This window comes from Oryctolagus cuniculus, chromosome 17 (genome assembly GCF_964237555.1).
Source record: "Oryctolagus cuniculus chromosome 17, mOryCun1.1, whole genome shotgun sequence".
Classification (NCBI taxonomy): Eukaryota; Metazoa; Chordata; class Mammalia; order Lagomorpha; family Leporidae; genus Oryctolagus; species Oryctolagus cuniculus.
This window is the reverse complement of record NC_091448.1, coordinates 47,040,619-47,067,997: the sequence shown is the minus strand read 5'-3', so window position 1 is coordinate 47,067,997 and position 27,379 is coordinate 47,040,619. Positions and strand designations below refer to the sequence as shown.

The following is a 27,379-nucleotide window of genomic DNA, read 5'->3' as shown; positions in this document are numbered from 1 at the left end:
TCCTGGTTGCCCCTCTTCCAGGCCAGCTCTCTGCTGTGGCCCGGGAGTGCAGTGGAGGATGGCCCAAGTGCTTGGGCCCTGCACCTGCATGGGAGACCAGGAGAAGCACCTGGCTTCTGCCTTCGGATCAGCGCAGCGCGCCGGCCGTGGCGGCCATTGGAGGGTGAACCAACGGCAAAAAGGAAAACCTTTCTCTCTGTCTCTCTTCTCTCACTATCCACTCTTCCTGTCAAAAAAAAAAAAAAAAAAAAAAAAAAAAAGAAAAGAAAATGTATGTAAATGGTTATTAGTAAGCAGACATTCAGTGAGCAGGTTTTTTTTGTTTAAAAAATTTTTATTCCAGAAGAGTTTCAAATACAGAAAATCGGCAAGAAGACTGCTGAGAACCCGCACACCCCCTTTGCCTGTGGACTGCACTCCCTAGAGCAGGACAGGCCCTGGGTCACGCTGTGCCGGTCCACACAGCTCTCAGTCTGGAGCAGCCCTCAGGGTCTCCTGGACTTCCAGCCTGCAACATTTTTCAAGTTATAGGCTGGTCATTTTGTGGAAAGTCCCTGCATTCGGGTTAGTGTGATGTCTCTGCATGATTAGACCCAGTTGATGTACTTTAGGCCAGACCTTTACAGATCCAGTGTCCTCCTGGTATTCTTTCTGTCATGCCTAGTGGTGTCACAGCTGTTGTCACGTGCGGCACAACGTTTTCCAGGCTTGTCTTGTTTTGTCCATGACCTGGGCCTGGGCCTGGCTGTATCTCAGGGAACCCTAATGGACAGTGGTGTTTGGAAACCAAGATCTAGGAAACTTTCACGTCTATATTTTTAGAGGTATTCAGAAAAGTGTGGTTCCACAGAAGCTATAGGAGATGGGCTTCCCAGGTTGAGCTAAGAACCTGCTCAAAGGTTGAGACTGGGAGTAAGCGCACACTCACTGCCTTTATTTTTTTTGACACGCAGAGTTAGACAGTAAGAGAGAAAGAAAGGTCTTCCTTTTTCCGTTGGTTCACCCCCCAAACGGCCACTATGGCCGGTGCACCATGCCAATCCAGGTGCTTCCTCCTGGTCTCCCATGGGGTGCAGGGCCCAAGCACTTGGGCCATCCTCCACTGCCCTCCCGGGCCACAGCAGAGAGCTGGCCTGGAAGAGGAGCAACCAGGACAGAACCCGGCGCCCCAAATGCCAAATGGGACTAGAACCCAGGGTGCCATCGCCACAGGCGGAGGATTAGCCTAGTGCGCTGCGATGCTGGCCACAATTGCTGCCTTGCTTTCAGAAAGACTCTTCTGCTTGGAGTGGAGGATCTCTGCTGGGGACAATGGAAAGTGATATATGTTAGGACTCACCTGTGGTCCATCTCTCGTAGATTCTAGTTCATCAGGTCTGAGGCCCAAGGATCCACCAGTGCTCCCAGGCATTTATATTGATCAAGTTTGAGGAAACCTTGGCCATTTGGTATAATTATGATCATCACTGTCAGGAACAATGACTTTTTTTTTTTTTTTTTTTTTTTTTTTTTTTTTTTGACAGGCAGAGTGGATAGTGAGAGAGAGAGAGACAGAGAGAAAGGTCTTCCTTTGCCGTTGGTTCACCCTCCAATGGCCGCCACGGCTGGCGCGCTGCAGCTGGCGCACCACGCTGATCCAAAGCCAGGAGCCAGGTGCTTCTCCTGGTCTCCCATGGGTGCAGGGCCCAAGCACTTGGGCCATCCTCCACTGCACTCCCGGGCCACAGCAGAGAGCTGGCCTGGAAGAGGGGCAACCGAGAAAGAATCCGGCGCCCCAACCGGGACTAGAACCCGGTGTGCCGGCCCCACAGGCAGAGGATTAGCCTAGTGAGCCGCGGCGCCAGCCTAGGAACAATGACTATTAGAACCTCAGGAGAGGACCACCAGCTTCTGCATGGCCTTACTAACTATTATGTGGGCAAGGGGAGCAATAGAAATTGGTTTGAAATGTGGGAGAAAATGTATTTTGAAAATGTCCCCTGTGCGAAATACAGCAGTGCTCAAGTTTCAGTGACCAGAAAGTAACTCTGAAAGGCACTGTAGATTACCACTGCGGGTTCTTCAGGGCCCGTGTTCACATCTCCTGAGCTATAGGACAGTGTCTGGAACAGAGAGAGATCACAGGTAACAGTCCTGAGTGTCTACCACAACCAGTGCTCTGCTCCAAGTGCCCTACATGCTATCTTTTCTAATCTTTACAACATCATGAATCATGATCTATGTTACTGTCTCTACTTTATTATTACAGAAAGCAAGATTAGCGGGAAGACAAAATAAAGAAGCGCTTCCCCTTAGTCATCCTGTCCCATCAGACACATAGTAATGTATGTGTCCTCCGCCCTGCCAGATACAGATTCTGATTTTATGACTCACCTATGGTCCAGCTCATGTAGATTGTAATTCATCAAATCTAATTCCCGTGAGTCCACAAGTGCCACAGGCAATCATTGTGATTGGCTTTGAGAAAACTGTCCAGAAAGACTAAGACACTGGGTATAATTATCGTCATATCACTCAGGAAGAGTGATGTGGTCAGGGCCTCTGGAGGACAAGGACAATCCCCTGCCCCACCCAAGCCCCTTACCTTGGTCTTGCTGATGACTGTGAGGGGAGGTGACCCTCCAGCCTTGTAGAAGTTCCCAGCACAGAAGGATTGCTTCATACATATCTGCTGTATAAACGAAAGAAAGAGTGGCCCGAGAATTAACCCCAACAGTGATGCAGACATGATGAATAGGGGATCAGTAACAGCCATAGATGGCATGGCTTTGCTTTAGGAAGGGAGAATTCTATCCTGATTTCCTGCTTTGTGCACAGAAAAATGCCCCATCCTGTTTTGGCTGGATGAGAAGGCAGCTTTATTTATGGTGGACCAAAAACCTTCCATTTTTCCTGCTTTTTCTGTTCCAGATGAGACAAAAGGACCCAGTGAAAGGAATGACAGCGGATGACTAAAGGCACCTCTCCCCCTTCTGCACTGTATGTACCGAATTTCTCACTGCGCATGTCATAGGAGCTAAAACCAGCCTGAGTCCTCAAGGCCCCAGCAGCTCACCATGGAGTCTGAGAACATAACTTCATTCCTCTAGTAATGACTGCCACACTACGTAAAACACATTATGAGGATTAGGACATCCAGGGACATGTTTATAAAGATCTGTCTGGGTAGACACACGGACAGGGTGGTAAAAACCTGGGGCAGGGGCGGGGAGAGGAGGGTTGATGCAGAAGCAAAGTTCACCAGCAGCCCGAGCTGTCACACTGCAGCTGGCAGGCTGGGGTGCCACCTGTGACCTCCACATCAGAGCCAGGCTCCCAAACACTGGTGTTCCCTGCCCTGCCCTTGGAAGACTTGCTGGCCAGACACCTTCTCTTGGCACTCATTGTTGTGTCTGGTGCTTTTTTCCCTCCTTGGTCCTGTGTAGTAGCTGTCCCCAGCAGGAAGCGTTTCTGCCCAGATCTTAGGACCAGGATGTCCCTGTTCCCCAGGGCCCTGTCACCTCCACCATCATTCCAGCAGCTGAATGCTCTTAATCATGGAAAGAAGCCTGGCCCTGCTCCCCATTAGCCTTGTTTTTATCAAATAAAAAACGACTGTCCTCGCACTAAGGCTGATGAGGCCCGAGGTCTCCCCAGCAGTGATGGCAAGCTCTGCTCTCTGCGTCATGCTCTTAGAGCAGCTTCTGGGGGACAGGAGGGTGGGGCTAGGTGGATTGTGAGGCCAGCTTCCCAGTCACCCTGGGCCTTAGTCATACCCCCTTCCACACCAGCTGGCATCCCTCCTCCCTTTAAAGTTCCCCCATTCAAGATGATTTCCTGTGTGTTTCTGTTTTCCCTGCTGCTTCCTTAATAATCCTTAATAATCGTCTTTCTCTCCTAGTTTTGCAAGACAGTGGTCAACAGGAAGGCCCAGCAGCTCCACCCTCCCGAGTGACAGGCCATCTTCGGACGCAGCCTTTCTGTGCCCATTCTTCAGGCAACTTTCGACCCCTTCTGTAGCTAATTCTAGATGTCCTTTAATATTGTGAACAAATAGACCGCCTGGTATTACAAAGCCCGTGTGTGCGGGAGCCTGCTCCTCTGAGATATGTGACGTGTAGGTGCTGTATTTACAGCTCCTCCCTCTCTCTCCATTGTGTTCTGACCCGTTTCTCTGTGTGCCCCCCCCCACCTTTATTTCCAAGTGACATTTTTAGTCTTTCAAAATAGCTGCCTTTTGTGATGTGGTGACTGAAGTTCATTTGTTTTCGACCTTGGGATAATCTGAGGTATCTTGCTTCCTGGGCAGGTCTTTGCAATTTTGAGTGCTCACCTGGGGAGAGAGGATGAGTTAGAAATACAGTTTTCCCCTAGTTCCACAAAAGAGCAATGTGGCTTCCTAACTCTGACCTCTGCTCCCAGTAACCCACTGTTTATAGAGTGCTCTAAGCACCAAGGAAGTACCCAAGGCCAGCATCTCTGCTGTAGAAAATTTAACAAATACAAAACTCCCAGCCCCAGGCATTGCATCTCTGATTACTACTCTTAGGAACAACTGTGGCTTCTAGGCCCCCCTGTTGCCCACTCTGTAGGACTCTCTCTGTAGAGCCTACAGAGCACCCCGGTCAGCTCTCCACCTGGAGGGAGCTGTCCAGTGCGGCCCCTAGACGTGAGTCTGCCCCATATATATCGATCAGTCTGACCCCGAGGAGCTCTGTATGTCCACGCTCCTCTTCCCTTTCGGGCTGGTGCTGCCACTCAGCAATAATGCTCTTTTCTCTGTGCTTTCTTAGATCCCTGTCCTCTGTCTTTGAGGTTGGTTAGGATGCAAGAGTCCTGATCTTTCCATGCTGCACAAATGAGCATGCAAAAAGCTTTTTTCCAGAACACGTTCTGTCTCGCCTCCAGTTGCTGGAAAGGAATGTGGGAATCGAGAACTCAGCTCGGCCTGCTCCCATGCTGAGTTCTGTCCTGGACAATCAAAAGCAAATAGTGACCATAGTATAGACCTCTGCCGAAGCAGGCTGGTGAAGAGTGCAGGCTCCAGAGGAGTAAAAGCTGCTCCCATCTCCTACGACGTGGCAGGACCTGAGTGTGCCTCGCTGGTGGGGGAGTCTGAGCCAGCTGTGGTCTCCCCTGACATTCCCAGACCTTGTGAAGTATGTCAGCTTGAGTGTGCGCTCCAAGCCCAGCCTGGCCGGGGCCCGGGGCTGAGAGACCAGATCTGCTGGGGAGTGAGACGTGGGATGGCATAATTGATCCTTATGTTTGCCTTACTCATTTCTAAGTGCAATAAGGGAGTGTCTCACAGGACTGCACCTGTGCCATCCTGGTGGCTGCTTCCCTGTGGGTCTCCTGGGCAAAGGTGGACAGACTTGGACCCCTCAGCATGGTTAGCTCTGACCTTCACTGAGGTCCCTCTGGGACCAGGAGATGCCCTGTTACAGTCTCCTCACCTTGTGGGGCACTGCAGCTGCTTATTAGCATCTCAACGCTGGTAGCATTTATCTGACTGGGAAAGTTGGAGAAGAGGCATTCCTACTGGAGAGAAATGTAAATGTTTTCCTACAAGCTCTGTATTAGCTATTAATTATACTTGTGCTTAAAGATGTTCCTTCTTCATTCATCACTAGGTGAAGTCCAGATGTGGGTCATCCTGGAAAACACAAACATATTCTAGGCCTCGGTGGCTTACGTGGCCTGAGGGTCAGCAGGTCTGTCTCCTTCCTTCAACTATTTGAGATCCACACATATCATGTCAGTGCTTGGGGTGGGGCGCTTGTGTCTCTGACCACTCGCACGGCTCCCCGTTGCCCCAGTTTGAAAGCATCCCACTGAGCTGAGCTAGCATTCCTGGGGTCAACTTGGCTATGGGGCCCCTGCCCACAACAGCATCAAGGAAGAAGTCACTGGCCTGCTCTGCCCTCGGGACAGTGTTGCTGCTGGGCAACAGCCTTGGCTACTTTTAAATACCCCGCCCCCAGCCCGGAAACTGACAAGCACTCAAAGGGGCTCAGCTCCAGGAGAGCACCCCAGGGGGTGCCGCACCCCTCCGAGCAGCTGCCTCTGCAGCAGGGGTGCTGGGCTCTGGTCCTCTCACCAAGGTTGGAGATGAGGTCGGTTTTGAGGTCCCCTGGTATTACCTTCCCAAGTTCTCCTTTTACAGTCCCTACTGGGACGCCCTGACATTTTGGTTGGTTCCTAGTGCTCCTTCTTTTACAAACTACACTTTGTAGAACTGATTAGATTACCTTGTTTATTTAATGTGGGTTTGTGCCTTTTTGTCTCAATCTTCCAATACAGGTATATTGGGAAAAAACAGCAGTCTAATAAAATCCTAGACAGAGCTGTCTGGAGTCCAGCTAATTATTGGTGATGTTTTGATGCCCATTTTACAACTTAGATAGTCTCAAACTCTTACTGATGTCCCCCATTTTACCAGGGCAGGGTAAGGAAGAGGTTCAATGATGTCTCTTAAATTGCACGGGTGAATTTCCATAAATTAAGACGACCTTTGTCAACGCACTTGACACAGCTCGGCTGAATGTGATGCAGCCATGTTCTGCCCGTTCCCACGGCGCTTCCCGCTCCCCACACCTCCCCGTTCACTAGCCAGCAGAACAGTTCAGACAGCTCTGAACCTGGCTGCGGGGCCTGCGGACCGATGCAGCCCGTTTCTTAGATTGTGTGCACCTCCATCCCCGCCCCCTTAGACTGAGCCAAGGAGTGAACTCGCAGTGAATCTTGAGCGCTGTCCGTCATCTCTGTGGTGCCTGGTCTTCAGTGCAGACCAAATAGAAGCAGTGACTTATTTTCCCTGAGTCCAGGAACCCGGAGGCGTCCCGTGTGTAACAGGCAAACCAATGAGTTTGAAAAGCGAAGGCCACTTGAAGGTGGAATAGATTAGAACCAGGAATGGCCGTGCGAGCGCGGCGTGGAGCCGGGGGTTACCTGCGGTTGGGGGACCCGGGTCATAGGCGGGACAGTGGCTACGTGGCCGAGCACGTCTCTGCGTGGCGGGAAGCTGGAGGACAGCACAAAACCCAGGCCCGCAGACAGACCCCGAGCGAGGCACCGGCGGCCCCGAGACGCGGGCGCGGCAGCGACTTCCGCCGGAAGACGGCTCTCCCGCCGCCTCGCGCGAGGCGGGCCCGGGTGCCGGCGGCGGGCAGTGTTACGTCGTGCGCTGAGGACGGGCAGGCCACGCCTCGCTGACGCCCGGCTCCCCGGGCCCTTTTCTCTCAGCCTCTGGCGGCGCCGCGCTCGCTGGAGGGTCCCGCCTCCTTCGCCGAGCCGCACCACCCAGAGCCCTGGGTTTGCTCGAGGTCCGCCCCTTACGGGAGCCGAGGCGGACGGCCAGAATCCGGAAGAAAAACAGTCGGCGAGAGTGAGGCGGCCGAGCCATGGAGCTGGACCAGGAGGAGTCCAGCAGCGAGGAGCCGGAGCAGTCAGACGTGAGCCTGCCGGACGACCCCGAGAGCGTGATGGCCTCCGTGAGCGAGCAGAAGCCCAGCGAGCCGAATGTCTGGAAACTCAGGTGAGGAAGACGCCTGCTCGGGCCGGTCGCTGCCTTCAGCCGCACCGGGGCTGCGGACCTGGGGGCTGGGGACTGACCAGACTGGAAGGGAGGGGAACAGGCTTCTGCGGCTGCCCTCACCCAGAGGCCCTCCCACATTCTCCCAGGCCAGGGTCTAGTGGGATTTACTGGACCTGAGCCTCGCGCCCCCTCTGAACTTGGGCCGCCGAGCGCGTCCCCACTGGAACACTCCAAGCAGGGCAGGGGTGGCCCAGTTAGCAGGTGTCTGGAGCAGACAGTTGTGTTGGGCTGTCGCGGTGAAATCTCATTCCTGTTTGTGATCGGCACATGCATCATGAGGTCTGCCTGATCCCGTTATGACCTCCGGAAATCCGAAATCGGATTAAGATAAGAACCTTCGGGGAAGTGGTGTCGCCTGGTCTCATGCCTGCTCTTTCAGGAGGAACGGGGCTAATCACCCACTTGGTGGGAATCACGAGTGTGGATTTGCGCCTAAGCGTCCGACCTGAGTGTGGGGACAAGAAATCCCAACTCTGGTCCCCACGCACTTAGAGCAGGTGCCTGGGAAAACAAGGGGCCTTTGAGTGAAAGGGCTTGCTTTCTTAATCCTCTGTCGGACAGCAGGGGGAGATCGTAAACAGATGAAATACTTTGTCCACCGGGTGCCTGGGAAGGTGGGCTTGGAGTTGTTTGTTTATATTCTTGGGGAGGGGCAGGAAATTGCTTTAAGCCGGCCAAGAATTTCCTTCTGGTGGAGCAGAGGCATATGGGAGCGGCCCCCTTCCCCCCATCTCCTAGGCTGGACCTTCCACAGCAGCGGGTCTTCCTCCTCTCGGTGCACCTGGGACTGGTGCAGCCTGCTGGCTGTTCGTGAACTCTGCGGGATTTGCAGCTCCTGGGGCTGCTTGGGCAGATTTCTGTTAACTGCTCTGTGTGCAAGTCCCTCCTTGCGCCGAGGCTCTGAGAGCCACCGAATTGGCTCTTGCTCCCCTAGAATCTGTGTGGAGCAGAGGTGGAGAATGGCACCCGAAGATGACTTTCCCAGGGACAGGGAGATTGGAGAGAGATGTTGAGAGACACTTAGAAGTTCTCCTTGGGCTCCCTAAGTGCTTCCCAGAATTGGTTGTGCTGCGGGAATCTGCTGGGAGCAAGTGGAGGAAGGGAGCGTGGCGTCTCTCCGGCGGTGCTGTAGTGCTGAGGCCTTCGCAAGGTGCAGTCTGAGCTCTCCTCCTCCCGTCTTTCCGTCCCAGTCTTCCTGGTGGTTTCCAAACTCCCGGGGTTGAGACGTGGGGGCCGGAAGTCGCTGTCAGCCATAGATGCTGGCTGAGGTGAGGTGTGGATGGCTGGTGCAGCTGGTGCATTTCGGGAAACCCTGGCTGCCCAGCCCACAAGCTCTGGGCTCCGTTTGGCAGCTCTGCTAATGTGAACAGCAAGTGTGGGCAGCTGTGGGTCTGTATGGAGCAGCCAGTCTGGGGCACAGATGTCCTGCTCCGGGGGACACAGGTGAAGACCCAGGGCTTGTAGTCCAGTACCTCTGCTTCCTCCATCAGATGCAGAAACGCGTGTTTTCCATGTGACTGCAGCGGTGTGGGGGGCCACCGTGTCTGTTGTCCTCCTTCCTCCATGACGCTTTCTGCGCCCCTTCCACAGTATGCATGTCGTGACCTGGAATGTAGCCTCCGCAGCACCCCCTAAAGACCTCAGTGACCTGCTTCAGCTGAACAACCAGGACCTGGACCTGGACATGTATGTTATTGGGTAGGTGTCCGCAGGGCCCCTTCTGCCAGCCCTGTGTCTGAGATCAGCCTGACCGGTCTCAAGCTGTGCCCACGGAGAACAGCAGTAACCTGTGGAGGCGGAAGGCAGGGAGCTGTCAGCCCGAGTGGGGTCGGTGCTGTGGAGGCTGCAGACAAGGAGCTGTCAGCCCAAGTGGGGTTGGTGCTGTGTCTGCTGTCCGAGGGCAGCAGTGGCAGGGAACTGGAGGCCGGTAGCCAGGCAGCCAGGGAGGGAGGAAGCGTGGTCACCGACGGAGGCTTCAGGTCCTCTGAGGGCAGTGCTGAATGTCTGTGGCAGAGGCTCTGCCCTCGGCCGGGGACAAGCCTCTGACCTGGGGTGGTCAGTTTGCAGGAAATGAACTCTGGGATTGTAAGCTTCATTTCCGATACTGCCTTTGAAGACCCGTGGAGCAGTTTCTTCATGGATGTGCTTGCCCCTCTGAGCTTCGTCAAGGTAACGTGCAAGTTCACGGAGGACAGAGAAGTGAGAGATGTGTCTCGCCTCCACCGAGCCCCAGGCGCTATATTCCTCTTAGTCCCCATCAGCCTTTTGTGATGTGTCCCATCTGTTAAAAGTTCATTTATTTTTTATGCAGGTGTTTCCAACTGACTTTTTTTTTGTTAAAGATTTACTTATTTATTTGAAAGGCAGAGTTAGAGAGAGAGAAAGAGGCAGAGAGCTATCTTCCATCTGCTGGTTCACTCCACAAATGCCCACAATGGCTAGAGTTGGGCCAGGCCAAAGCCAGGAGCCAGGAACTTCTTCTGGGTCTCCCACATGGGTGCAGGGACCCAAGCACTTCGGCAATATTCCACTGCTCTCCCAGGCGCATTAGCAGGGAGCTGGATCAGAAGTGGAGCAGCTGGGACTCAAACCCATACCCATATGGAATGCTGGCGCCACAGGCAGAGGCTTTGCCTGCTATGCCACAGTGCTGGCCCCAAAACTTTATTTATATATATATAAATATATATATACATAAATATATAATATATAAATATATATTTATATATTTATATATATATTTTATAGAAAGTTTTTATTTAATAAATATAAATTTCATAAGTACAATTTTTGGATTATAGCAGTTCTTCCCCCCATATCCGCCCTCCCACTACCCAAACCATCCCACCTCCTACTCCCTCTCCCATCCCATTCTTCATTAAGATTCATTTTTAATTATCTTTTTTTTAATATTTATTTTATTTATTTGAAAGACAGAGTTACAGAGAGAGGCAGAGACAGACAGAGAGGTCTTCCATCCACTAGTTCACTCCCCAGATGACCTCAATGGCCAGAGCTGCGCCGATCCAAAGCCAGGAGCCGGGAGCTTCTTCCAGGTCTCCCACTTTGATGCAGGGGCCCAAGGACTTGGGCCATCTTCTACTGCTTTCCCAGGCTATAACAGATTGCTAGATCAGAAGAGGAGTAGCCGGGACTAGAACCGGCACCCATATGGGATGCCGGCGCTTCAGGCCAGGGCATTAACCTGCTGCCCCAGAGCACCGGCTTAATTATCTTTATATACAGAAGATCAGCTCTATACTAAGTAAAGATTTCAACAGTTTGTACCCACACAGACACACAAAGTATAAAGTACTGTTTGAAGACTAGTTTTACTGTTAATTCTCATAGTACAACACATTAAGGACAGAGGTCCTACATGGGGAGCAAGTGTACAGTGACTCCCGTTGTTGATTTAACAATTGGCACTCTTATTTATGACATCAATAATCACCCGAGGCTCTTCATGAGCTGCCAAGGCGTTGGAAGCCTCTTGAGTCCACAAACTCTGACATTATTTAGACAAGGCCATAATCAAAGTGGAAGTTCTCTCCTCCCTTCAGAGAAAGGTACCTCCTTCTTTGATGGCCCCTTAAAAGTTTATATTTTTAAGATTTGTTTATTTGAAAGGCAGAGTTAGGGGCCAGGAACTCCATCTGGCTTTCCCATGTGGATGGCAGGAACCCAGATACTCAGGCCACCGTATGCTGCCTTCCCATACTCCTTAGCATGAAGCTGAATCCAAAGCAGAGCATCTGGGACTCTAACCAGGATTCAGCTATGGATGCCAATGTCACAAGCAGTGACTTAATCTGCTGCGCCACGATGCTGGCCTCTGTGTCACTCACACCTGCTTCCCTTGATCTTCTGCTGGCTTTGTGTCTTTCCACAGTAGCAAGAGCTGAACTGGGCTCTAGGACTTAGTCTAGCACCTAGATATCTGTTAGCCTCCAATCTCTACTCATGCTCTCAGCCTGAAATCTCAGAGTGCCATAATAATTCTTGTCATTAATCAACTACTTAGTGTCAGGCATCATAAATAAGCTCTTTATGTACATTATTTTAAAAATCTTGAAATAAGGGATAACAGATGAAGCCAAGGCTCAGAAGTCATGTGGGCTGTCTAGATTCCAAGTCTTTCAAACCTGGTAACCCATGTTCTGCATGACTGGACTTAGTGCTGTGCTGGTGAGCTCGAAGGCTTCACGGGTGTCTGACAGCTACCCTGCTGGTATTGGAGTATGTTCTCCAATCACAGCGGACATGCACGTCACATTTCAGAGGTTAGGACAGGGAGATAGGAGTGGATCTCATTGAGGGACCAGGATACTTTGGGGGACCCTTTAGAACAAGGATGGGGAGTCATTTTTCTACCAGGGTCCCTTTGGAGATTTTATAAAGTAATTCGCAAGCCACACAGTTATCGTCTTAACAATTAGCCTGCTCCACTGTGGCCAGTATTTTGGCGTAACAGGGTAAGATGCCAACTGCTATGCTGACATCCCATTATGAATACCAGTTCAAGTCTCAGCTCAGCTGCTCTGCTTCCAATCCAACTCCTTGATAAGAAGATGGCCCAAGTACTTGGGCCCCTGCCATCCAAATGGGAGACCAGATGGAGTTTGAGGCTCCTAGCTTTGGCCTGGCTCAGCCGTGGCCATTGCAGCCGTTTGGGGAGTGAACCAGTGGATGGAAGATATCTCTCTCTCTCTCTCTCTCTCTCTCTCTCTGTCTTTCCTTCTATGTAACTCTGCCTTTCAGGTAAATAAGAGGAATCTTTAAAAAATAAATGAATGAATAAAAATTAGCCTGCAGTGGATTTATTGAGTTTCGAGTCCTGTCTGAAGTTACTTTGGCAAGGCCAGACTAAATAATTTCTCAGGCCTGATACAGCCCATTGGCCAGATGTTCTCTACCCCCACTTTATTTTTATAATTATAAAGATGTATTTATGTATTTGAAAATCAGAGATGGAAAGAAGGAGAGTGAGAGATCTTTCATCTGCTGCTTGGCTCCCCCAATGGCCTCAACCACCAGGGTTGGGACAGGCCAAAGCCAGGAGCCAGGAGCTTTTTCCAGGTCTCCCACAGGGGTGCAAGGGCCCAAGGACTTGGGCCACCTTCTGCTGCTTTCTGAGGTTTAATAGCAAGGAGCTGAATCAAAGTGGAGCAGCCAGGACTCGAACCAATGCCCATATGGGATGCCAGCACTGCAGGTAGAAGCTTAACCTTCCACACTACAGTGCCAGCCCCTCCACTTCAGACCGTAGGAGAATCCTTAGTGCAGCTCAAGGTTGCTGGATCTCCACCTTGTTTCTTCCCTGCACATCTGAGTGATAAAACATGTTCCCATTTAAAGTACCTAGTGCATAGCTTCTTGGAAATACCAGATTTCTCTATTCTCTTTCCTTATGTTTAGGATTAATTCTATTACTCTAATTTGCCTGGGGATGCAGGGGCAAGAGCTATATCCTTCTGAAGAAGGTAGAATGGATAGGAGGGATCTAAGTTATGTTTTGTTTTTAAGATTTTATTTATTTGAAAGGCAGAGATACAGAAAGAGAGGGAGAAAGATAGAGAGTGATCTTCAATCCACTGTTCACTCCCCAAATGGCTGCAACAGCCAGTTCTGGGCCAGGCCAAAACCGGAACCTGGAACTCCATCCAGGTCTCCCACTTGGGTGGCAGGGGTCTAAGTACTAGGGCCATCTTTTACTGCTTTCTTAGGAGCATTACCAGGGAGTTGGATCAGAAGTGAAGCAGCTGGGAAATAAAACAGATGTTTGAACTTGTGCCCATTTGGGATGTTGGTGCTGCAGACGGTGGCTTAACATTACACCACAACACTGGCCCCCGAGATAAAAAGTTGTGTATGCTAACCCCTGAGCCTTTGGTTCCCTCCAAATTAGACCCAGAGGCCTCTTCTGCAGACTTGGAGAATAGCCCTTGGAGGGCGGAACCACTGGTTTTTGGTTGTTGTTGTTGTTGTTGTTGTTGTTTTTAACCACCTACTCCCTTCCCAAGTCTGCAGGCCTCCTTGCACCTTGGCTGAGTGGTACAGGGTTGGTAGGATGGAACTGAGCCAAGGAAATTAGCTCAGCCTGTGGCAAGGACACAACTCATTCCACCCTTGTGGCCTCCTGGGGTCAGGCAACCAGTCTGGAAGCCTGGCACCCAAAGCAGACACCCCTTGTTCCCTGACCCGAGAACTGAGGTGAGAGGCACACCCTGTTTCAGCCTGTGCTATGTGTAAGAAGACACTAGTCATAGGCTGAAAAGCCTGGGGCTGACCCTTTTTGCCTGTTCGGCTCCCCAGCTCCTCCTGCCACTCCTTTCTTTAGCTCCTTCTGTTTTATTTCCTCCAACTGACGTTTCCCTTTAAAGTCTCCTGCTTTTCACCATGGCCCCATCCTTTCTCCTAGTCTGACTCTGTCTGGTCCCCACGCATTCCTCCCCTACTTCCTACTGCTGCTTCACCAAGTGTTCTGTGGTCTTCATGGTTGAGCCTCCTGACCTAAACCTGCTCTGTGAGTTAGGATTACACTTGAAACTGCTCCTGAGTCGTTATCGGTCCCCTGGCTGCATCTGTTGTCGTATATGCTTGAGAGATGGGAGACTGGAGTGAAGGGTAGGTGGGGCCAGGGGTACATGTGTAGTAACTGTCCAATCTCAGGTCCTAACACCTCCCCTGTTCAGTCCTGGGCTGTGGTTCCCTGTGCTGTGACTGACTCCTCCACTGTGCTGGAGCTCGTGGCCTGTGGGATCCAGTTTCATAATTCCTGGAAGGCCCTAGTACATGCTCCCCACCCGGGGATTTCCTCCTTGGCCTCTACACCTCATGCTCCGGAAACAGCTCCTCGAGTGGTGGGTGTAGACAGCCAGATCTTGAGAGAAAGGTCACTGGCTGTGGCCCATTCCCACCCCACCCCTGCAGCCACAGAGGGTAGGCATGTGGGAGTCCTAGTCCCAGGCCGTCCTTAGCCTCCCTGAGTCTGCACAGCAGGGCATGAAGAGAAAATGAAACAGGAAGTGCTCCCAGTAGGGCTTGGCTTCATCCCTGACCCCCAAGTGTGTCTTCCACCCTCAATATCCTCCCTGCACCTTGTCTCTGTGGACATCAGCTGCACACAATTCATGGTGAGTTTTGGGGAACACTTGCTTGCTTTTTTTCACTGATAATATGTACAGAGAAATGTGCAGAAATCAAGTGCTTGATTTGGTGATTAAAAAAAATTTTATATTTATTTGATAGAGGAATAGATAGAGCTCAAATCTGTCTTTTCACTCCTCAGATGCACACAGCTGGGGCTGAGCTGAGGCCCAAGCTGGGAGCTAGGAACTCAGTCCAGGTCTCCTCCATGGGTGGCAGGAATCTGACTACTAAAGCCATCACTGCCACCCCCCCAGACTCACAGCAGCAGGAAGCTGGATCTGGGTGTTAAGCACAAACATGCTAATGTGAGACACAGACACCTTAACCAGTAGGCCAGAAACCTGTAGTGTGTTACATTTAAAATTTATTATTTGGGGCTGATGCTGTGGCGTAGTAGGTAAAGCCACCACCTGTGTGGCACCAGCATCCCATTTGGGCACTGGTTCAAGCCCAGCTCCCTGCTAATGTGCCTGGGGAAGCAGCAGAAGGTGGCCCAAATGCTTGGGCCTCTATACTCATGTGGGAAACCAGGATGAAGTTCCTAGCTCCTGGCTTCGGACTGGCCCAGCTCCAGCCTTGCAACCATTTGGCGAGTACATCAGCAGATGGATGATCCCTTTCTCTCTCCCTCTCCCTCTTCCTCCCTCTCCCTCTCTCTCCTTCTCTCCCTCCCCCTCTGTAACTGCCTTTCAGATAAATGAATAAATATTTAAATAAATAAATAAATTTATTATCTATTTTCATTTTAGTTGAAAGAGAGGTCTTTCACTCAGTGGTCCACTCCTCAGATGCCCACAACAGCCAAAACTGGGTTAGGGCAAAACCGGGAGCCCAGAAAGCAATGCAGCTCTCCTGTGTACTTGAGCCATCCCCTGCTGCCTCCCAGGGTGCACACTGATAGAAAGCTGGAATGCAGCAGTGATGCAGGACTCAAACTCAGGCACCTTGATACAGGACGGGGCATCCAAAGCAGCACCTTAACCAGTGTGCCAAATGCCCACCCAGTTTGGTGGATTTTACTACGTTTCTACGCATCCACATTACCATCAGCCAAATCAAAACACAGAATATTCCTGGTACCCTAGAATAGAAGCCTCTCTTATATTCCTTCCTTGGATTTCTTTTTTTTTTTTTTTTTTTTTTTTTTTTAAGAATTCATAAGTTGGGGCCAGCATTGTGGCGTGGTGGGTAAAGCTGTTGCCTGCAACACCAGCATCCCATTTGGGCACCAGTTCGAGTCCTAGCTGGTCCACTTCCAATCCAGTTCCCTGCTAATGGCATGGAAAAGCAGTGGAAGATGGCCCAAGTGCTTGGGCCCCTGTCACCCACATGGCAGATCTGGATGAAGCTCCTGGCTTTGGCCTGGCCCATCCCTGGCTATTGTGGCCATCTGGGGAGTGAAGCAGTGGTTGGAAGATGTCTCGCCCTCTCTCTCTCTGTAACTTGACTTTCAAATAAATAAATAAATCTTTGAATTGGAGGAAGGGGACTGGCATTGTTTGCATAGAGCGCCACCTGCAATACTGGCACTGCACGTGGGTACCGATTCATGTCCCAGCTGCTCCACTTCTGATCCAGCTCCTGCTAGTGGTCTGAGAAAAGCAGCAGAAGATGGCCAAAGTGCTTGGGCCCCTGCAGCCCATATGGGAGACATTAAAGAAGCTTCTGGCTCCTGGCTTTGGCCTGGCCCAGCCCTGGCTGTTGCAGCCATCTGCAAAATGAACCAGCAGATGGTAACATGTCTCTCTTTGTGTCTCTCCCTCTCTATCTGTAACTCTTTAAAATAAAATAAAAAGTCCTTAAGCAAAAATTAATAGCTGTTAGTCCTCACAGCATCTGTTCAATAGTATTATACCTGATTTATCCAAGTGAAAATAGGGCGAAACTCTTGCCTGATATCAGATACCAAGAAAGAACCAGGAATTGGACCCAGAGCTGGCTAATTTAGCCACTGTCCTGCATCGCCACAGTTCCCTTTGAGGCCCTGGCCAGGGGGGATCCCAGCCCAGGAGTACCCAGAATATATCCAGATGGCATCCATGAAAGGAACAGTGGGCCTGCCTGAGCTTGGACTGATGGCAAGGTGCCCTGGCAGCCTTGTGCACTCAAACCTCCGTTCCCAGAACGTATCGTTTGGCAGCTGAAGGGAGGGGAAGGAGTGAAACTCCAGACTCAACCAGGATCTCCCAGGCCCTGAGACAGGGCGCTACATGTGACCCGGGCCCTCCCGAGCCCCGGCACAGTCTGGCAGGGATGGGGCGCACTTACTTATGTAATGAATGACCTTTGCCCTCTCTCTCCTTCAGGTCTCCCATGTCCGCATGCAGGGGCTTCTCTTACTGATCTTTGTCAAGTATCATCATTTACCCTTTATCCAGATCCTCTCTACGAAATCCACCCCCACTGGCCTGTACGGGTACTGGGTAAGGACTGAGCAGCCGTCTAAGTCGAGGGCTGGGGAGGGCTGGGAGCTTTAGAACTGGATGAAAGAGAAAGGAACTGAGAGGAATCTCGGGACTCTGTGCAGCCGAGTCCTGCGTACTCAGTCTCCTGCCTCAGATGGGACTTGGGATCTGAGACGCCGGGCCGGGTAAGCTGGTCTGAGTACATGGAGAGGTGGCCTGGGAAGCCTGGTGACTGTCCCTGAGACATCACGGGGGAGGGGAGACTTTGTCCTCAGGCCCAAGATGGGAAAAGAGGGGTCTGTCCGATCCAGAGTAGCTTTCCACCCTCTGCACACCTGTCCCACCAGGGCAACAAAGGGGGCGTGAACATCTGCCTGAGGCTTTACGGCTACTACGTCAGTGTCATCAACTGTCACCTGCCTCCCCACATAGCCAACAATGACAAGCGGCTGGAGCACTTTGACCGGATCCTGGAGATGCAGAATTTCGAGGGATATGATATCCCCAACATCTTGGACCACGAGTGAGCCTGGAGCTGCAACTGTCCCCCCTCCTCTCTCCCCTGTGCCCACCCTGCCTCTCTTGTCTGCCCAGTCACTGCTCCTCAGCTAGAGTCAGCCCCTACCCCTCCCTCCTACCCCATCTGCTGTCCCACCCGGCTTGGCCTCCCTGGCACCTGCTTCCTCCAGCCCTCCTGTCCCGTCCAGAAACCCTTGACACTTTTAAGCATCCCTAGTCAAGAACCTTATGGCTCATAAGATCACCGGAAGGGCTGCTTCTCAGCCTTGGCTTGTGGCCAGTGGAGGGAGAGGAGGGGAAGGCTCGGGCCTGCTCTGCCTTTGCCATAGGCCCTCTCGGTTGCTGTCTGCCGCTTGAGTGGTGGTGTGGGAACCCTGAGCACAGTACTGCTGGACCCGTGCCTGCCCTGGTCTTCACCTGGTCCTCTCCTAGCACCCAGCTTCTCACTGCCCCCTCCAGCAGCCCTTGGATTGAGCAGGGTGGAGCACCCCAGAGCTCCTCCTTTCTCTGAACACATCACAGACCCTCAGGCAGCCCTCCTTTCTTTCTGAAGCCTCATTCTCTGGTTTGGAGACATGAACTTTCGGATCGAGGATTTGGGACTGCACTTTGTCCGGGAATGCATAGCAAATCAGTACTACAGTGCCCTGTGGGAGAAGGATCAGGTATTAAGTGATGGGAGGTCCCTGGGGTGACGGGAGCCCGCTGTGGTGCCTTGGTGAAGTGTGCTGAGCTCGGGGTGTGGCCCACACCTTCCCTCTCAGCTATGGGGGTGGGGGTGTCTTCATTTTCACTGGGAGGAACTGTGTCCCCACAGCGGGATGTGGGCTAGAATAGGAGCCCGCGGGGTTTTAACCTGCCTTGACTGCACACCACGCACCAAGCTGTGTGTGTCCTTGTCATCTTGCCCAATCCCAACTTTGCTTCCTCCTGGAGGATGAGACCCCACCCCTCTGGGGAACCCTGGCTACCGCAGGTTCCCCTCTGACACCTGTCTGCTAGTGAGTCCCAGAGAGTTGGCGTTCCAAGCATAGTCTTTGTAGTCCAGGCCTGGGACGTGGCCGGCGTGTGGGATGCTATTTCCAGAAGGATTGAGATGCTGTGCTGGGGGGAGGGAGGGTGAAGGGCACTACTTGACTCCAGCCCACTCGCGGTAGCACATGCTGATCCCCTGATAGAGTGTGGGGCGGGGCCCGTGGCTGGTGCTGTGGGGAGATCGGGGCTGTGGGACAGGGCCCGTGGCTGGTGCTGTGGGGAGATCGGGGCTATGGGGCGGGGCCCATGGCTGGTGCTGTGGGGAAATCCAGGCTCCGTCTTCATCTGCAGCTCAGAATCGCCAAGAAACAGGACCTGCTGCTCCGGGAGTTCCAAGAGGGGCCCCTGCTCTTCCCGCCCACCTACAAGTTTGACAAGAACTCCAACAACTATGACACCAGGTGAGAAGGGCCACCAGGCGAAGTGGGCCCGGGAAGTCAGGTTCTGTCGCCCTGGGGGCAGTGGGGGCCGCCTCAGAACAGCAGTGTGAGGGAAGTAGGAAGATCCAGCCATGCCCTCTGGGGAGCGGCACCTCCTGTTGCCTCCTGAGGTGCTGGCGATGGGGCTATCCCAGCTTGTCCTCAGAGTGGGAGGAAAGGGGTGTTAGTGGGGAGGAGGGTGGAAGAGGGTCAGAGGAGAGGATGGGGCAGCTAGGCCTGACTAAAAAGAGACCGCATTCCTGTGTTCAGAAGCGCTTTTTTTTTTTTTTTTCAGATTTATTTATTTGAAAGGCAGAGTTAGAGAGAGAGAGAGAGAGAGAGAGAGAGAGAGAGACAGACATCTTTTCCATTCACTGGTTCACTCCCCAAGTGGCCACAACAGCCAGAGCTAGGCTGATCTGAAGCCAGGAGCCAGGAGCTTCCTCTGGGTCTCCCATGTGGGTGCAGGGGCCCAAGAACATGGGCCATCTTCTACTGTTTTGCCAGGCCATAGCAGAGAGCTGGATGGGAAGTGGGGCAGCCGGGACTCAAACTGGTGCCCATATGGGATGCCGGCACTGCAGGCCGTGGCTTTACCCGCTATGCCACAGCGCCGGCCCCTAGAAACTCTTGCTCCCACCTTCTTGGACCTTCTGGTCTCCGGACTGGTGGGAGAAGGCTTGGCTCAGCAGTTGTTAGTATGCTGTGCCCCTGCCGTGGCCCATGAGTAAGTGGAGTCCTGTGTGAGGGGAGGTGGTAGCCAGTGGAGAAGTCCACGGGGAACAATACAGAGACAGTGCAGCTAGTGGTCACAGTACTAGTGCTGCCTCTCATCAGCTGTGTGACCTTAGGCAAGGTATTTAGGCCTCAATTTTCTCATCTGTGAAAAGGGGGTGATAATCACTCCTTAAGGAGCTGAGAGTGAACCAAACTGTCCTTAGCCCAGGGCCTGGTGCCTGTCTGGTGAGTGGTTTTAAACTTGTGCCTTGAGGCAGTAGTGTTACTGCCACACTTTCTCAGAAGCTGGGAAGTCCCGTCCCCACCCACATCTGGGGCTCCAGCCGTTTAGGATGAAGAGCCCCTTTCCCCTTCCACAGAGCTTTGTTTCAGCTGAAGCAGAAGTTCTTCCCTCCTCTCAGGACTGTCGGGGGGGAGCTGGAGGGCTGGGGCCGCCCAGCCCCTGGGAACTAAGGGGTGAACAGGAGCTTCCATAGGCAGGCCAGGCCAGGAGGTAGAATCGCACGTTCAGTGCTGCGAGTGAGGTGACAGCCGAAATATGGCGGCCAGGGCAAGGGGGAGAAGGTGAGTATGGAGCAAGACGTGGTAGGGCCGCAGCCCGGGCAGTCCACACAAGGAGAGACCGCGAACGCTGCAGACAGGGCCTGGCCTGGCAACGTGGGAAAGGGGGTAAGAGGGCAGGCCCTGGCTGGCCAGCTGGCCCCAGTCCATGGCACAAGCGAGTGGTCATAACAGCTGCATGGCCTCAGCAGGACAGGCTGGGGCCTTGGGGCTGACACCTCTATCAACTCACTTCAGAGCCTCCCTTGCCAGCAGGAAGAGAGCTGCTGACAGGCCCTGTGGCTGAGGGTCCCTTCCCCTTGGGGACGAGAGAGCCCCCCAGGAGGCTGGAAGTCACTGCAGACTGCTGCGACCGGGCTGGAGCTGGCAGGGTCCGCCAGGGCGCCGAGGCTCAGCTGGTGATGGGGCTGGGCTCGGACCTGCTTCCCTGCCTTCCGCGGTGCTTGCTTCTAGCCCACAGTGCCCAGGAATCTGCAGCCAGCCTGGCCAGCAGCAGCCAAAAGGAGGGCAGGGCAGCCTGGCAGGTGGTTACCATGGAGGAAGGAGAGCTCACTGCAGGTGGATGGCGGGGCCTGAGCCCACCTGGGAGCAGAGACATTGCCGTCTCATCAGACTCTTGCTTGTCCTGCAGCTCTGTTCACACATCCTCTCTCCTGGTCCCTCCTTCCCTGTGCTGCCGCCACATCTCGTACATACCACGCACTCAGTGGTGCTATTAGGACACAGAGCGCCTGCCTGCTGTACTGTGAATGCCTGGGGAGCAGAGACTGGAGCTCATTCATGACCTTCGCCGGGCTGTAGCGTGGAGCCTGGCGTATGTGTGAAATGGGAGCCTGAGAGGGCAAAAGGGAAAGACGTGTTTACGCAGCAGCCAGTCTAGCAGAGGGGCCCACCCATGGGCAGATCCAGATGAACACTGTCGAGCCCCTGCGTTAGCCAGGAGGTTGGAGCGAAGAGTGAGGAGGTGAGCACTGAAGCCAGGGAGCTCAGTGAGACTTGCTGTCAAGGGGAATATCTTGGAGGAAGCAGTAGAGCTTAGCGCAAAGAAGGGCAGGCATTTCCATCCGACAGCAGCGCGGTGAGACTACGCTAGCCGAGCCTGCCCCAGCTGTGCCAAGTGACAGGGCCGTCAGCGGGGGTCGGCGTGCTCTGACTGCTGCATCCCCCAGCCACACTGTAAGGAGAACCAGCATCCTCTCCATTACGGGAGAGGGTGGAAGCGCCCCGGGCAGGGCAGGAAACCTGTTAGAGCTGGGGATTACTACAACCCCGTAGTGAACCCAGGCAGCCTCTGTAGGCAGTGAGCACATGATGTTACCGTCAAATGTGGTCAGGACTTCTGTCCCAGAAACACAGCACCTGGTGGTTAACTGCGTCCAGAGTGCAATTAGACACTTAGCGTCTGCAGGGAGCTAAAGGGAAAAATGCTTTCTGACCCAGAAGTTTAGCACATCACTGCTTCAGGGTCAGTGAATTGGCTGTTTTATTTATTTATTTGAAAGGCAGAGAGATGCAGACCAACAAAGAGAAAACTGTCATCCATCTGCTGGTTCACTCCCCAGATGCCTGCAACAGCTGGACCTGGGCCAGGCCAAAAGCAGGAGCCTGGAACTCCGTCTGGGTCTCACGTGGCAGGGACCCAAGGACTTGAACCATCGTCTGATCTTCTGCTGCCTCCCTGGGTCTGTGTTAGCAGGAACGCCGGATGAGAGGCAGAGTCTGGACTTAGACCATTCACTCCAGGTGGGGTGCAAGCATCCCAGGCAGCAATGTAACCACCGGACCCCGTGCCTCCCCTGGCTCGATTTTTTAGACTTTCGAGAGAATCTTACAGAGCTATGTGGTTTTAGTGTTCAAGAGCTGTGGTGTCTTCCAGACAGTTATCATCACAGCCATTCGGCCAGAAAGCATTAGTCACTCATGCTCCAGTGATGCGCGCCGGGAGGCAGTTCTTGCTGCTGGGGCTGGATCCCAGCAGGGCTGGTTGGAGGAGACACAGAGCACTGTGGAGGGAACTTGGATTTAAGTGTTCCTGGTGCGAGCACTGGGCTTCCACTGGGCAGTGCAGCCTCTCTGAACTTGAGTGCCTTGCCTTAGAAGGAGAAAGGTGATCTGTAACACAAGCTCATTGTGAAGATCACCACAGCCCAGGAGACACCTATCACAGCACCTGGCACCCAGAAGGACCTCGGTTTAATTGTTATTAGCAGGGAAAGAGCTGGGAAAGTATACAGGTAGCATTTTTATGTTTGTTTTGCTTGTTCATTTCTTCAGTCAAACACTCCTCAGGAACCTTGTCAGCCCGTGACTGTCTCCCTAACTGCCTGGCACATAAAGAAAAAAGTCTTGATGGAAAGTGAGCAATACAGGTCCCCAGTGATGAAGCCAGAGCAGGCCGTGGAACTAAGAAAAGGAGAGGTGGGCATTTGGCTTGGTAGTTAAGATGCCTGCATTCTTTTTTTTTTTTTTTTTTTTTTTTTTTTTTTTTTTTTTTTTGACAGGCAGAGTTAGACAGTGAGAGACAGAGAGAGACTTATAGACAGAGAGAGAGAGAGAAAGGTCTTCCTTCCGTTGGTTCACCCTCCAAAATGGCCTCTTTGGCCAGCACTGCGCTGATCAGGAGCCAGGTGCTTCCTCCTGATCTCCCATGTGGGTGCAGGGCCCAAGCACTTGGGCCATCCTCCACTGCCTTCCCGGGCCACAGCAGAGAGCTGGACTGGAAGAGGAGCAACTGGGACAGAATCCAGGGCCCCGACCGGGACTAGAACCCAGGGTGCCGGCACCGCAGGCGGAGGATTAGCCTAGTGAGCCGTGGCGCCGGCCAAGATGCCTGCATTCTACACCAGAGCACATGGGTTCAGTTCCCAGATGTGCTCCTGATTTGTTTCCTTCCAATGTGGATCCTTGGAGGCATTAGTGAGGACTTAAGTGTTTGGGGTCCTGCCACCCACATGGGAGACCTGGATTGAGTTCCTGATTTGTCCTGGCCCAGCTCCAGGCATTGTGGGCATTTGAGAAGTGAATCCACAAATAGAAGCTATCTGTGTCTCTCAAAAAGTTTTTGAAAGTTGAGGAGAGGGGCCAGTGCTGTGGCCTAGTAGGCTAAGCCTCTGCCGTCAGCGCCAGCATCCCATGTGAGCACCAGTTCTAGTCCCAGCTGCTCCACTTCTGATCCAGCTCTCTGCTATGGCCTGGGAAAACAGTAGAAGATGGCCCCAAGTGCTCGGGCCCCTGCACCTGCATGGGAAACCCAGAAGAAACTCCTGGCTTTGGATCAGCTCAGCTCCGGCCATTGCAACCACTTGGGCAGTGAACTAGCGGATGGAAGACCCTTCTCTCTGTCTCTCATTCTATCTGTAACTACCTCTTAAAATCTTTTTAAAAAAATTAAAGCAGACAGAATGAAAGGTGCTGAAGAAGGAAAGACAGGCCATAGTCAGGCCAAAGGGAAGATCTTGATGTGATAGCAAGTCTGGATTCTTAACCATCATAGGGGAATTGGGAAGGGAGGGTGCTTTGGAAAAAGAAAAAAAGAGGGTGTGTTAGTGTAGGATTGCTAGGACTTGATGTCCACCACGGTGGGTTCAGGGGTCCCTTGTCTGCAGTCTCTATAAATGGGCACGCACGCTCCTTGGGAGAGGGCAAGGTTGGAAACAATGCAAGGAGCCAGCAAGCAGACTGTGCTGCAGCCAGTTCCTACCCCTCCACCACCCCCTGACACACCTGGTTTCTTCATCCTCACAGTGGTTCTTTGAAGCAAGTGCTGTTATTCCTTCCCACAGTTGAAGACACTGAGGCGTAGAGGGGTGAGGTCGCTTGCTCCTAATGACCAGGACAGAACCTGCCCCCACCCGGTCTCTGGTTCTAGTGTCTCACCGTGATGATACTCTCCTCGCTCACTGGGACCCTGCACTGCCGCTCAAGTGGCAACACTACGTCAGATAGACCCTGGAGCTGGGGTCTGGCTTGCCCAGGAGCGTGCATTCCTGCTTTCATGCCCATCTTTTTTTGCCCATTCCTCTTCTTCTACCCTCAGTGAGAAAAGACGGAAGCCTGCCTGGACCGACCGAATACTATGGCGGCTAAAGCGGCAGCCACAGGCCACCTCCTACATGTCCAATCCGTCGACCTACTTCTTCCTGACCCTGAAGCACTATGGCAGCCACATGATGTACTACATCAGTGACCACAAGCCTGTCACTGGCACCTTTGACTTGGAGGTGAACTTGGCAGAGGAGCAGCTCATGCTGGGCCATTTCCCCAACCCCAGGCCTGGATTCTGATGTCAGCCAATCCCCAGGGGAGAGCTGTAGGAAAACATGATTGCCGTTCCTCCCAGGTCAGGTATCCCAGCTCTCCTAGGAGCTGTTGATGGCTCTGTCTCAAACGTGTGCAGGCCCTTTGTGAACAGGTTTCCATTTCCCCTTGGTACTGTCCCTGGGGGCAGGTGACTTCCATTACGCTTATTACCTACTGTGTGAAGCAGGACTTTTATTTGTCCCGACCCTCTGTGGATCCGGTTGCAGGGGAAGCTCCCTCCATCCCCGTGTCTTGTCCTCTAATGACCAGGGCAGTGCCAGCGGCCCCCTCGGCCTGCGTGTCCTAATCCTCCGCCGTGTGCCCTTCTGTATTCTCACAGCTGTTCCCACAGAGCATCCCCCACACAACTGGATTTGGGCCCCTGAGTCAGAAGCCCTAGAGGTCTGACAGCAACTGATTGTCTCCTTCCTTAAACCTGTAGCCCCTCCTGGTGTCACCCACCTGGCTCTCAGCCCCACTCTCCCTGGCAGGGCCAGCACTCCCCCGACCAGCCTTTGACCCTTTCTCTTCCCCACTGGCCAGCCCAGGGCATAGGCAGAGCTGCGCCCCCGCCCCCGCCCCCGCACCCTGTTGGAGGAATTGGGGCTGAGGGGTTTCAACCACCTGCCCGCCCCTGTGTGTAGCTGAAGCCCCTGGTGTCTGCCCCAATGATCACGCTGATGCCTGAGAGCCTGTGGACCATAGAGAACGACATGCTGATCAGCTACTCCTCAGAGCCGGACTTCCTCAGCAGCCCCTGGGACTGGATCGGACTGTACAAGGTGACATGGTGGGCAAGGCAGGGAGTCTGCCAGCCACAGCCTCCGGCCCGTTCCCTGGAGGGTTGCGGGATCTGGGCAGAGATACCCAGGAGCTCACCCTCAGCCACCTGTCGGGGGGAGGGGGCCTTGCCTCCCGAGGGGCTGGCAGAGAAATTGGGTGGGACAGCCTCTCCCTGGGACTTGCTCTAGGTCCTGTGTCCTCACTCACTGCCTGCTTCCCCTCCCACAGTTGGGGATGCGCCACATTAATGACTACGTGTCCTATGTGTGGGTCGGGGACAACCAGGTCTCCTTCAGCAACAACCTCCACCAGGTACATCTCCAGGAGGTGGGCTGGCCCGAAGGCTCCTGCGTCTGGCAGGACCAGCACTCTGGATAATGTCACTGAGAGCCCAGCACCCAGAGCCGGCCTCCTTTCTGTCCTTCCAGGTGTACATGAACATCAGCGAGATCCCGGACACGGAGGACTACTTTCTCCTCTGTTACTACAGCAGCATTCTGAATTCCATAGCGGGGATTAGCACCCCCTTCAAGGTAAACGCTGCTGCTGGGGTGGGGCAGGCCAGCCAGGGGCCTGGAGGCTGCAAGCCTTGGGAACTGGGTGCTGTAGAGACCTGCTGTTCCCCCATCCTGACGCCATGTTGTCCCTGCAGATCCCGCTGCGCTTCTTCTTGAAGGAGGACCCACTGAGTGAAGAGGAGCCACAGACCCCTGAGCACACGGGAGAATGAGTCCAGGCGTCGGCAGAGCTGCAGCCAGCCCTGCCTTCTGCCCGGAGCGCTGGGGCCAGGCCGGCCCCAGAGGAGGCAGCCAGGCATCCTCCACTCAGCCACGTCCCAAATGAGCTCTAGCAGACTCCTTTGCTTTCTCTGGTCCAGATCTCTGGAACTGGCCACTTAAATAACAGGTTTTTGTTGCGAGCTGTGAGTGAAACCAGCTGGTTTGTCTCCGTGCAGACGAGGGGATAGCCCACCATCTGTGCAAGGACCTGCCTGCCCTCATTTCCCCACACACACTTGCAGTGCTGCCCAAGCAGTCCTGCCAGGCACATGCCCCATCTGGCACAGGCCTGCATTCTTGTCACGCCCTGCTGGGCCTCGGGCTGCCTGGGAGGGGGAGATGCTCACATTTGTGCGGGCTCCAGGGGCCGGCTGGCGCACAGCAGCTCTGGATTCCAGAAGTCTTGGCATCCTTGTGGCCTGTGCGCATGAGGGATGAGCAGAGGATCTGGGATCTCTGCTTCCAACAGAAACGGCCTGCCTGAGGAGCTAGGAGGGGCCCCTACCCAGGCTGTTACCTGGTCACTGGTGAAGATTCTCCTGCCAGCACAGCCCTGCCCTGCCTCTGCCCCCGCGGATCCTGTAAGTTCCAGAGCCTGAGCAGAGAGACCTGGGAAGGACCCCAGTCAGCTGCTGCTGGTGACTCAGGCCCCCTGCCTCCAGCCTGCTCTCTTAGGAAGGGTTGACAGGTGGTGGAGGAGCAGCCACCACACACACTCCCAGGGTGATCACCACCATGTCAGCCTCGTCTGCCCTCGGCCCTGTCGGGAGACCAGAAGATGCTCCTCTCTCTGCCCCTCTGGAAACCCAGCTTGGGCAGGCAGAAGGGAGAGCCGGGATTGCAACACTTCAGAGGAGCTGGTCCTGGGACCCTTCCGAGAGTAGATTCCAGGTGCTGCGTGAACACTCCTGCCCTTCTCCCAGGAGAAGACGCCTCAGGGAGCCTGCTCTGCCTGCCACGTTCATCGGGCCACCTGAGACAAGGTCCCCCCAGTTGCCGTGCAGCCCGTGCTCCTGGGAACCATATGTATCAAGAACTGTCCCCTGGCTGCTTGACGCTGGCTGGCTGTGTTCTGTCTGTTACATTGGGGGGTAATTAGAACTGTGGCTTTGA

At 53.5% G+C, this 27,379-nt stretch overlaps 2 protein-coding genes and 1 long non-coding RNA gene across 7 annotated transcripts in view; 2 read left to right on the top strand and 1 right to left on the bottom strand.

The window, feature by feature from the left end:
* The window catches only part of PITPNA (phosphatidylinositol transfer protein alpha), a 46,426-nt gene extending 40,101 nt beyond the window's left edge, over window positions 1-6,325 (top strand). The window contains exons 11-12 of one of the 2 annotated variants that reach the window (XM_008270667.4): window positions 2,911-2,979; window positions 3,881-6,325. In XM_008270667.4, coding sequence (XP_008268889.1) covers window positions 2,911-2,955 — 45 coding nt within the window. In that variant the 3' untranslated portion in view covers window positions 2,956-2,979; window positions 3,881-6,325. Of the gene's footprint in view, window positions 1-2,910; window positions 2,980-3,880 lie in introns of those variants that run through there. The other variant, NM_001171151.1, reaches the window with a different exon arrangement.
* LOC138846184 (uncharacterized) lies at window positions 314-7,094 on the bottom strand. The gene is made up of 3 exons (XR_011383623.1): window positions 6,931-7,094; window positions 2,585-2,671; window positions 314-1,299 (listed from the first exon to the last, which is right to left on the bottom strand). It is a non-coding gene; the product is annotated as an uncharacterized lncRNA (long non-coding RNA).
* Window positions 7,095-7,192: 98 nt separating this feature from the next.
* Window positions 7,193-27,379, top strand: INPP5K (inositol polyphosphate-5-phosphatase K). Of its 4 annotated transcripts, none has more exons than XM_002718888.5 (12): window positions 7,193-7,516; window positions 9,167-9,274; window positions 9,637-9,745; window positions 17,035-17,151; window positions 17,481-17,656; window positions 18,206-18,317; window positions 18,979-19,088; window positions 24,442-24,625; window positions 25,349-25,486; window positions 25,716-25,799; window positions 25,916-26,020; window positions 26,140-27,379. In XM_002718888.5, exons 1-12 carry the CDS (start codon window positions 7,383-7,385, stop codon window positions 26,215-26,217), a joined length of 1,455 nt encoding a protein of 484 aa, XP_002718934.2. In that variant the 5' UTR covers window positions 7,193-7,382; the 3' UTR covers window positions 26,218-27,379. The 4 variants fall into 4 exon arrangements, with proteins under 4 accessions (XP_002718934.2, XP_008269157.1, XP_069917282.1 ...); XM_008270935.4 differs by having other exon boundaries at window positions 7,212-7,516; window positions 9,644-9,745; XM_070061181.1 differs by lacking the exon at window positions 7,193-7,516 and adding an exon at window positions 8,261-8,726.